The 12,044-nt window shown below is 33.3% G+C and overlaps 1 protein-coding gene across 1 annotated transcript in view; it reads left to right on the forward strand.

Annotated features, from left to right (window-relative positions):
• The window catches only part of LOC106465212 (para-nitrobenzyl esterase-like), a 44,048-nt gene that overhangs the window by 4,572 nt on the left and 27,432 nt on the right, over positions 1 to 12,044 (forward strand). The window contains exons 3-5 of the mRNA XM_022393066.1: positions 1,279 to 1,551; positions 2,902 to 3,223; positions 9,439 to 9,510. Of these exons, the coding sequence (XP_022248774.1) occupies positions 1,279 to 1,551; positions 2,902 to 3,223; positions 9,439 to 9,510 (667 nt within the window). The remainder of the gene's footprint in view (positions 1 to 1,278; positions 1,552 to 2,901; positions 3,224 to 9,438; positions 9,511 to 12,044) is intronic.

The raw sequence follows: 12,044 nt of genomic DNA on the forward strand, positions 1-12,044 counted from the left end.
CTGGTATGTTGTTAATAATGACGTCTAGTCACACTGGTATGTTGTTAATAATGACGTCTAGTCACACTGGTATGTTGTTAATAATGGCGTCTAGTCACACTGGTATGTTGTTAATAATGGCGTCTAGTCACACTGGTATGTTGTTAATAATGGCGTCTAGTCACACTGGTATGTTGTTAATAATTGGCGTCTAGTCACACTGGTATGTTGTTAATAATGGCGTCTAGTCACACTGGTATGTTGTTAATAATGGCGTCTAGTCACACTGGTATGTTGTTAATAATGGCGTCTAGTCACACTGGTATGTTGTTAATAATGGCGTCTAGTCACACTGGTATGTTGTTAATAATGGCGTCTAGTCACACTGGTATGTTGTTAGTAAAGGAGTACCTTAGGGTCAGTGTTTTTTATTTGCATTAATTATATTGTCAGAGATATTATTAACAAATTTGTAAAGTTTGCTGATGATATTAAACACTTGGATATTTCTAGCTGTTATTGAGAACGCAGGAGTAAAACGGAATGGTTTGGATCAATTGGTTAGTCGAACAAATATTTGACAAATGATATATAACTGCAGTAAGTTCAATACAGTGCATTTGTGTTATCATAATTTGGATCAAACGTTTCATATAGATGAGTACTTACCCAATATCCAGTATCAAGAAACACATCTTGGAATATTGGTGGATAAGTCATTCAAACCATTGAGGCAGTGTTCTGTTACTGGTAATAAAACTAATGGAATTTTAGGTCTATTCATAGACATATAAATTACAAGCCAAAATAGGTAATTATAAATCACTGGTTAGATCTCATTTGGAGAATTGTATACAATTTTGGTCTCGTCATCTAAGAAAGGATATCGACTATTGGGTGTATTTGTGGGTGAATGGGTTATCTTATCAGGATAAGTTAAGGATAAGTTTTATCTTGATGTTATTGAAATTTACAACCTTGTCCGTAGGGATCGATAAGATAAATAAACTTTGATTTGTTTTTTTTTCTATATTCTGAAGACAATAGGACGAGAGGACAGAAGTTTAAAATTTGAAAATGAAGATTTTGCTACAGTTTCTTATTTTTAACGTAGTAATTGGCTTATGGAATGAGTTGCCATTTAACTGGATAATTGGCAGATAGCCCCCGAGTAGCTTTGCGTGAATTTCAAAACAAACAAACATACTTTTTAATGACAAGTAAAATGATTTTCGTTTCATCTGAAGTTTCTCTGATAATGTTTTATTGCCTCCTATAAGTTATTGATCATCTTTACAGGCAAATCTGGACGTAATGGTCTGGATCCATGGAGGATTTCTACAGTTTGGAAGTGGTCATCAGGCTGGACTTTGTCCTTCCGGAAAATTGGCCAAAACGTTGAATGTGGTGTTTGTTAGTTTCAACTATCGAGTGTTCGCTCTCGGATATCTTGCTCTCAACATTTTCACAGATAACAGTGATAACAAGGGAAATTTTGGGTTATCGGACCAAATTATGGCTCTAAAATGGATCCATAGAAATATAAAGAAATTCGGAGGCGACCCTAAAAAGGTAATATCGTATTTAACATTATTCACAATTGCCTACATAATTTTTTAAAATCTTAAACTCGTGTTAAAGCTCGCGTGTAATTTATGAAAAATATTTATTTATTTAAGTTTATAATTTGGGGAAAAAAAATCTTCATAGTTCATATTCGGGTAACAAGATCCATATGAAGTTTACGTCACTAGTGTAACATGTTGATTCAAAAGAATGTTACTCGATTGAGCTTTATATGGTGTTATGAGGGATTAGTTTGATTGACGTAATTTTAGTTACTTAAAGGTTTGAAAAACAGTGTTTTAAGCTATTCAGCTAGCAATAGAACTCGTATTTATGTTACTTTTACAAGTGTAATAGACTGTGCTAAAAATCTTGCTTTTCATTGGCCTAATCGATCTGATGACAGCTGATATTCCTGAAAAGTGTACATGTCAGCTAGCTATTACAGGAGACATTAAGCTAATGGAAGCTAATGCGTTTCGTACAATCATATACGACACATACAAATCTGAAGAAATATTAGGATCATAGATCCGGTTAGTAAAGTATTCTTTTTCTACGAAATAGCATAAATGCGCACATATAAGTAAGGAAGGAGACTGAAGTTTAAGTGTAACAGAAAAATCCAATGTTTGTCTTTTCTTTTGTAATTTATGAATGGAGTGTTTAATCCTTAGTGAGCTTTTACCTGATATTGTTTGCGATTATGAAAAACATATTGCATTGTTGCTTGATTTGCCTACCGTTATGAAAGGCATATTGTATTGTTACCTGATATTGTTTGCGATTATGAAAGACATATTCCATTGTTGCTTGATTTGTCTACCGTTATGAAAGACATATTGTATTGTTGCTTGATTTGTCTACCGTTATGAAAGGCATATTGTATTGTTACCTGATATTGTTTGCGATTATGAAAGACATATTGTATTGTTGCTTGATTTGTCTACCGTTATGAAAGGCATATTGTATTGTTACCTGATATTGTTTGCGATTATGAAAGACATATTGTATTATTACCTGATTTGTCTACCGTTATAAAAGGCATATTGTATTGTTACCTGATATTGTTTGCGATTATGAAAGACATATTACATTGTTGCTTGATTTGTCTACCGTTATAAAAGGCATATTGTATTGTTACCTGATATTGTTTGCGATTATGAAAGACATTGTATTGTTACCTGATATTGTTTGCGATTATGAAAGACATATTGTATTGTTACCTGATATTGTTTGCGATTATGAAAGACATATTACAGGATTTCGGTGAATTACGTATTGTTGAACATCATTATTTCAGTCACTAAATCGACAGTTTTGATTTATTTAACTTCTTTTACTCTATCGTTTCAGATAACAGTCTTTGGAGGAGATGCTGGAGGCGCTTCTATTTTAGCAATGATGACGTCACCTTTGTCTAAAAATCTCTTCCAAAGAGCTTGGCTTAGTGGCCCTGCGATGATTTTTAATAGAAGTTTTAATGAAGCAAACAGACATAACGAAGCTTTCTTCCTAAGAAGATCTAATTGCACAGAGATTAGCTGCTTATATAACCTCTCGGCCAAAAAGGTTATCAATTACTACCTGGGTAAAGATGATCCATCGTTTCGTATTCGAGATCAAAATGATCTTCCAATTCAAGGAATTTTTCCTGAACAACTTGTTGCTGTAGGAGGTAAACGTTGCGATAAATTATCTCTATAAACGTAAAAGGTGGCATATTATAACAATTATAATAAAAAAATTAAGTTTTATAAAGACATTTTAAAGGTGATTTTGAACGGGAGATTTTTATGGCCGCCATTTTGTTTCAAGACGAACCCTACTATTAATTAAGTAATACCATACCTAATGATACTAATTACTGAAATGTCGTGATTTCCTTCAACTGTCAAACGATTAAGAGCTATTGATTATAACGTTTCGAACACATGATTTACGTTGGAAGAACCTCTATGAAAGCTATGTGAACTTTACTAGTGATCTCTCCTCTTTAACAAACACGAATCCTGTAACAGATCCCAATTAATCTTTTGAAACCCTCTCTATCGTGAAACGTGTAACTTGAACATATAAGAATCCCTTAACAGTTAGCAATTAATCCTTTAAAATCCACGTTATCGTAAAACGTTTAGCTTGAACTTATACGAATCCTGTAACAGATCCTAATTAATCCTTTAAAACCCACCTTATCGTAAAACGTTTAGCTTGAACTTATACGAATCCTGTAACAGATCCTAATTAATCCTTTAAAACCCACCTTATCGTAAAACGTTTAGCTTGAACTTATAAGAATCCTTTAACAGATCCTAATTAATCCTTTCAAACCCACCCTATCGTGAAACGTGTAACTTGAACTTAGTTTGGTTTTTTTAAACCGAAGTTTCTTTCTATTGAGCTAGAAAATCGTATAAAAGGGTATGTGCCAATAATTTAAATAAAACGTTCAAATTTCAGATGAAAAATTAACAAACAACTTCATAAGTTATTCAAAATGTATTAACTCCCAAATAATGTTATTATGGTTCGTTTTCATGCATTAGAACACCTAGTCTTTTTAAACAATCTTTAGTTTGTATGTGTTGTTGTGTTTTCTGGAGTACCACCGAATCTTGCCAGAACTGCGGTGTAAACTGTTTATTGATTAACACGAATTTTTCTTATAACTAAAGCCTGTTTTCATCTAAGAACAATAATAAGAAATTGTGATCTTGTCTATTGAAACGCATGAAAATGAACCATGATTTAATTGGTTTTGTTTTATGTTGAAATAAACAGAAATTTTCGATGGTAGTTTTAAGTTATTAATATATGTTTGTTTTGAATTTCGCGCAAAGCTACACGAGGGCTATTTGCGGTAGCCGTTCCTAATTTAGCAGCTGGTTATCACCACCCACCGCCAACTCTTGGGCTATTCTTTCACCAACGAATAATGGGATTGACCATCACATTATAACGTCCCCATGGCTAAAAGGGCAAGCATGTTTGATGTGACAGGGATTCGAACCCACGATCCTCAGATTGCGAGTCGACCACCCTGAGCACCTGGCCATGCCGGGCCACCTGTCCTATTTTAAACAGTTTAGTTTAATGTTTGTTTATAGTATAAGCTACACAATGGGTTATCTGTGCTCTGCCCACCCGGTTTCTAGCGCTGTAGGTCCGCAGACATACCGCTGTGCCACTGGGGGGGGGGGGTCGTTTAGTTTAATAGAATACGTATTTGATGTATGATGCTCTGTCAGGAAACAATGATAACCTTTGGATTGGCTTCATCCAGATTGGATGGCTATTGCTCCTGATATCATGGCCACAGTGATATCATTGATAGTGGTACTGTATATATGATCACTATGATGCATGGTCATCAACATACCACATGTTATATACATGCTTGTAAAATATATATAGCTAATGTATATATATATCCTGTAGCTATATGGGAAGTCAGTAAACACTGTATTGGAGGGACTATTGAACTATACTGAAATGGTGCATGGACTGGATTTTGTACTAGCATAAGTTTTACACATGCAATGCATATTGGTTAGTATTTATAAGTATATGTATACATATAGGCTTTATAGTAATTTTTAAGTTGTAGAGCCGTATATAAAGATAGTCATATGAATTTTTCAAATTGTATAGACGCATGCATGCATATTCACTGCAAATATAATAAAATGTGTCCTAATACAATAGCATATTTATACAAATAAGCATTTTTAATATTTCTTATAGTTGTTATATTTCACCTTCCTCTTCATCCTTTTCCTCTCTGCTGGCCATAGTAAAGCTGATCAAGGTTTTGGTGCATCTTGCCAGATTTCCTCTTGAAGCGACATTCTACACACTCGACAAGGTCGAGAACGTGTTAATTAACAATTATGACTTGATTATATTAGTATACCTCCACACCCCCTTCACTTCTGATGGAGGTTCGGTCGTGATACTTTACGACCCTCTTCCACTGTGATGACCCTAAACTCTATAAAATTTTTACCTCACTTTGGCCTAGAATCACCATCATTTTTGCCATCTCCTTCTTGCACGGTTTTTACCACTCCTTATAGTCAGTTTCAATTATGACTACTCTATCTGCAGTGTCTATAAGATTCGCAATCAGGCAGTGTGAGCTATAATTCGACACTTAGGATAAGCAAACACTGTTGTGGGAGACTAACTCATACGGTTCATGATGATTTACTGTAGCTATTGACTATTTGATCGCATTAGTTCGAGATGTAAAATGTCAAGATGCAGCTGGAGATTTTCATGGAGATTTTGTTTAGAATATAGTGAGCATTTATAGTTTCTGTAAAGCTAAATTTTATCTATATAATGCATAGCAATGGATATATGTATGCCCAGACTAAGACACAACCCCACTAAGCGCATATAAAAGTCTACCAGTAGAAAAGTAGCCTTTTCAAATAAAATATCGCTCTAAATAAACCTTCGTGTTTTTAAAGCAATTATGCTATGAATGTGTGTAATAAAATTTAATATTATGTGTATTTATTTCATTTTTTTTTTATCCTTCACTTCGTACATAATATAGGGGTTGGATCCATAAAGACTCCGATTGTATAGTGTACAAAGTGTTTCTACATGCTACAGTCATCTAATATTCATTTATTATTGGCTGATAATTCCTCTTTCACCTTGTACGTAAGCTTCTTAAAGGAACACTAGATGTTTGTAAGAAAACTGACTTCCAGGGATAATGATAACATCGTTTACACTAGAATTACGATTTTTTTTAGAGTACGAAAAATATAGAAATAACCTAAAACGTATCCTACGCAATGCACAATGATCCGTTTAGTACTAATGTCCAGGTTTGATTGTAACACTCGCGCTCATTTTTGCTGTAGGCCCATTTGTTCTTATTCCACCATAAAGTCCCCCAGTGGCACAGCGCTATGTCTGTGGACTTAAAACGCTAGAAACCTATTATAAACCACTATTGTGGTTCATGATACAAGTAAATATATTCATACATACACTAATTTGACATTAGTAGCTGCGGATTTTGAGTTCAGAAAATTTTTGCAACTGGAACTTCCAATATACTTTTTCAACGTAAAATATATTTTATTTTTGTAATGTGTAAAAGACTACTTAGCCTTAACATAAAGACGTATTTCTAATACTTGTGTGTATATGTATATATACATATGTGTGTGTAATTTAATCTGAAGTATATTTGTTCAATATTTTTGTGAATATACATAACATTGTAGATACTTGTTCAAAAAATGATATTCCAATCAAAGTTGGCAATATCAACAAATCTGCGGACTTACAACACTAGAATCCGGGTTTCGATACCCGTGGTGGGCAGAGCACAGATCGTCCATTGGGTAGCTTTGTGCTTGATTACAAACAAACTATATATATGACAATATCAACAAATCTGCGGACTTACAACACTAGAATCCGGGTTTCGATACCCGTGTTGGGCAGAGCACAGATCGTCCATTGGGTAGCTTTGTGCTTAATTACAAACAAACTATATATATGACAATATCAGAAAAAGCCTCCATTTAATGATATAAGACTAAAGTTTTATTTATTTTAAACATCTTTGAACCTCCACTGCGTTTTCAGCTTTACAAATTAAAAACATTAAATTCATTTAATATATATATAATGAAAGGGTATTTTAGTGGATTGTATTTATATCACTTTTCAAACATTAGTATAAAGTGATTAATCAAATAACAATTGAGTACTTATTACGCTGTCGTGAAGCAACTAATAGGCTCATTTTATCAAAATGTTTGTTTGGTTGTTACTGGTAGGTAAACTGTTTATTCTACGGAAGAATGAATGGTAATTTATCGATACTAACTTGGAGCGATTAAGATTTATTATTTAAAAGAACAGTTTTGACTGGAAGGTTGAAACTTCTAAGTGTAAATTGATAAGTATTGATTTGTTTAATTGATTTAACATCTTCTATAGATGGTCCTAGGCTATACACATTTTGAATCCAAATACTTATGAGACCATGTAATTTCAATTTCATTAAAATTAATGTTTTTTTATTGCTTACAAGAAACGCATTTCACTTGCAATCTTAGGTAAGTATAGAGATTAAGAGAGACAGATGATTCGCAAATGCTTGATGATAAAAGTACATTTCTGTTATACATATTTGAATGTGTATGCACATGTTAACATAAAGAAATGCGTTTATGTATTGCAAATCATTTTAAGAGCGAGAAACAAGATGTAAATGAGAGATTGCAATTTGACAAACAAATATTACTTTACAAACATGTAAATACATCGCATAGTAACTCACTGTACGAATATTACGCCTAAATTACTAATTTTTTTCCCTTGGTGACTTTGGATGATAAGATTTATTTCTTCAGGAGATAATATACCTAGGATTCATGCTGTTACCAATAATCTCAAGTTACAGAAGTAACTGTCAAGTATTTTGTGATATCTGAAAAATTACCTAGTAGTTTTCGGAGTTTTAGTGTTGTGTGTGTATATATATATATGTATATGTATGTATGTATTTCAAGTGTTGTCGATATAAGTGAATACAGTATTCAAGTTTTGTCCATATAAGTGAATACAGTACTCAAGTTTTGTGTATATAAGTGAATGCAGTATTCAAGTTTTGTGGATGTAAGTTTATACAGTATTCAAGTTTTGTGGATGTAAATGTATTAGTTTTGTGAATGTAAGTGTATGCAGTATTCAAGTTTTGTGGATATAAGTGAATGCAGTGTTCAAGTTTTGTGGATGTAAGTTTATACAGTATTCAAGTTTTGTGGATGTAAATGTAACATCCACAAAACTTGAATACTGTATAAACTTACATCCACAAAACTAATACGCTTATATTCACAAAACTTGAACACTGCATTCACTTACATCCACAAAACTTGAATACTGCATACACTTACATCCACAAAACTAACTGACAGACGTACTTGGTTTAAGTTGAGTCTGATATGTATACGTGCTTATAGGGAGCAGAATACGCAAACTCGTCCAACCTCCTTTTTTAAACCTTGAATACTGTATATACTTGTATCATCAAAACTAATACACTTACATTCATAAAACTTGAATACTGTATACACTTACATCCACAAAACTTGAATACTGTATATACTTACATCCACAAAACTTGAATACTGTATACACTTACATCCACAAAACTAATACACTTACATCCACAAAACTTGAATACTGTATACACTTACATCCACAAAACTTGAATACTTTATATACTTATATCCACAAAACTAATACACTTACATGCACAAAACTTGAATACTGTATACACTTATATCCACAAAACTTGAATACTGTATACACTTACATCCACAGAACTAATACATTTACATCCACAAAACTAATACAATTACATTCACAAAACTTAAATACCATATACATTTACATCCACAAAACTAATACACTTCGAAATTTCCTTTTGAAGCTAAAGTAACCGAGAATGTTGTCAAACATTGGAAAATGTGTTTTATTTCCATGTTTATGTGGTTATTAATGCATTGCGTCCAAGGTAATTAATGGTCGTAGAATATTCTATGAATCTTAATTTGGGTGTTATTTAATTTGTTAATGGACAGAAGCCTAATTAATCACCCAATTATCATTCCTTACAGAATTAGTAGCCTATGATATAAAATTCAATTATCCAAATTACTGTTTTTAAAATTCCTTTCACGTTTGTGCAATTTTTTTTTATTATCGCTTCAAATGATGTTGTCGGTTTTTTGATAGAAGTTAATGATGGTAAAGACGAAAATTATGATTGCAAAACATGGTAAAGTAGTTCTTGTCTTTAAAAAATGTGCATAATATAATTTTCTTGACCAGTAAACTATTATTTAACAGATAAAACCTTACCAAAACCACCATTCGGAGCAATAGAATCAAAGGAAATCGCGGACATCCCGCTTCTTATAGGTAAGTATAATATATGTTTATGATGACAGCTTTTTTTTTGGCTTTATTTCAGTACAGTTCTACTTTATAGATTATAAAGAATTATGTGAGATTTGGTTGTGTGTGAGACGAACCTCCTTCAGTAAACTGAAGACATTTTAAATTCAAACAGTCCACACACGTTTTGATTTATAAAATAAGAAAGGCTTAAAGTAGAATGTAAAAAAAAAACACTAGTAAAAAAAATTGCAGCTAAACTGAACTAAAATGCAAAATGTAAAAAAAAAGGAAATAACGCTTCAATTAACTCTTTAAAATGTGTCGAATCAGAATCTTAAAGCTACTTTGTATTTTAAAATTTGAAAGTGAGGAATTAATGATTTTTTTCCCCGATTCGTCAACTTTTTTGTTCGATTTTAAACAGTTTGTCCCATCAATGTAAATATGTAATTTCGTTTTAATTAGGATATTTATAAACAAACTACCGCTTGGCAATCATTTCTTGTCGGTTAACTCGTGTATTTTTAAATCTGCCAAAAATCACGATACAATGAAAAATATACCTGCATAGTATGACAGTAAAGTGACGGTTTTTAAATCAACCGTTAAACAAGCTCAGTTTATTAATGTCTAGTATCTTAGTAGTGCTAGTATGACGGATACATTAATTTCCATTTGATATCAACATACATGTTCGAACCCACGTCACACCAAACATGCTCGCCCTTTCAGCCGTGGGGGCGTTATAATATTACGGTCAATCCCACTATTCGTTGGTAAAAGAGTAGCCCAAGAGTTGGTGGTGGGTGGTGATGACTAGCTGCCTTCCCTCTAGTCTTACACTGCTAAATTAGGGACGGCTAGCGTAGATAGCCCTCGTGTAGTTTTGCGCGAAATTCAAAACAAACAAAATCAACATACATCAATCACTGTAGCAATCATATCACGTGACCTGTAATACTATATCCAATGAAATTTGGCTTTACCCATAAATATTTTGAACATGTTAAATATCACTGAGTTTGAGGTGCTTCATTTGCACTTATTGTCAACTGTTCTTTGTTTTTACACTTAAACTAGTGCCCCTAGGCTTATAAAATTAAAAACCCGGTTTCGATACCCGTAGTAGGCACAAAACAGATAACCCATTAGTGTGTAGAAATTAAATTAGTGTTTTTATGCTACCGAAACTGTGGCCGTATATTTTAGTACATCGTAAGTTTTATATCAGCATCATATTAATTTGAGCCAATAGAAAACTGCAGAATGTAATCTAAGGGTGTTCTCTTGTTATGATGAATTGATAACGATGTTCGGGAAACCAAAAATGGCAGTAACCTAATGGCCCCATCGACTACGTACATCATAAGATCTAATATATTTGCCTGCTGTTGTATATTTGTATATTTGCATTTGGGAGAAGTGACGATATTGATTTCATTAAAAGTCATGTGGAAAATATCATCCTGGTTACGTTCTTCTGGTTCGTATACGGTGCAGAGATGATCGGATGATGTAAAGATGTATTTCTTTCTGGTTCGTATACGGTGCAGAGATGATCAGATGACGTAAAGATGTATTTCTTCTGGTTCGTATACGGTGCAGAGATGATCGGATGATGTAAAGATGTATTTCTTTCTGGTTCGTATACGGTGCAGAGATGATCAGATGACGTAAAGATGTATTTCTTCTGCTTCGTATACGGTGCAGAGATGATCAGATGACGTAAAGATGTATTTCTTCTCCTTCGTATACGGTGCAGAGATGATCAGATGACATAAAGATGTATTTCGTCTGTTCGTATACGGTGCAGAGATGATCAGATGACGTAAAGATGTATTTCTTCTGTTTCGTATACGGTGCAGAGATGATCAGAAGACGTAAAGAGGTATTACTTCCAACAAGAATCATCTGAATAACATCCACTTCCTAAAAGAAAAAAAAAAGATTTTTCTCCTGGATCGGCTTTTTTGTTGTTTGTTTCTAGGTAACTTGACCACCGTTTCTAAGAAAAAAACATGTACGAGTAGAGAAAGTATCATGTATTTAAAATTTAAAAGATCATCTATATGTACAGTTAAGAATCGTTTTTTTTTCTTAATGAAGAATGGAAGAAAAACTGAAGCCGAGAAGAAAATGATTGTATATATATATATATAGCTTGTCCCGCTAGTTAGGGTGTTACTAAACTGATAACATGTTCTACATTATATATGAACGGATGTACAACCTAGTCTGTTAACTACTATACTTCTCTATTCCTTCACATATAGATACTTCATCTTCAGAGATATAAGAATGTTATTAGTCATCTCATCATATTTCTGTTACGCTGCCGTTAGAGATTCATAAATTATTAAGTATCAACCACTCGCCTAAACTTACAGATCTGCCCAGGTCTAATGAACATATTTGGAGTCAATTTTTACTCGTGATAGGATTTCGTCGGTGCCGATATATTATTAATCTCGAATGAGTAATAAGCGTGTATACCGATGGGACGGCGGACAGTCAATAGACTTACAACGCAAAACATCCGGGGTTCGATTCCCCGC

The sequence above is a fragment of the Limulus polyphemus genome, unplaced genomic scaffold, assembly GCF_000517525.1.
Source record: "Limulus polyphemus unplaced genomic scaffold, Limulus_polyphemus-2.1.2 Scaffold1871, whole genome shotgun sequence".
In the NCBI taxonomy this organism is placed as follows: Eukaryota; Metazoa; Arthropoda; class Merostomata; order Xiphosura; family Limulidae; genus Limulus; species Limulus polyphemus.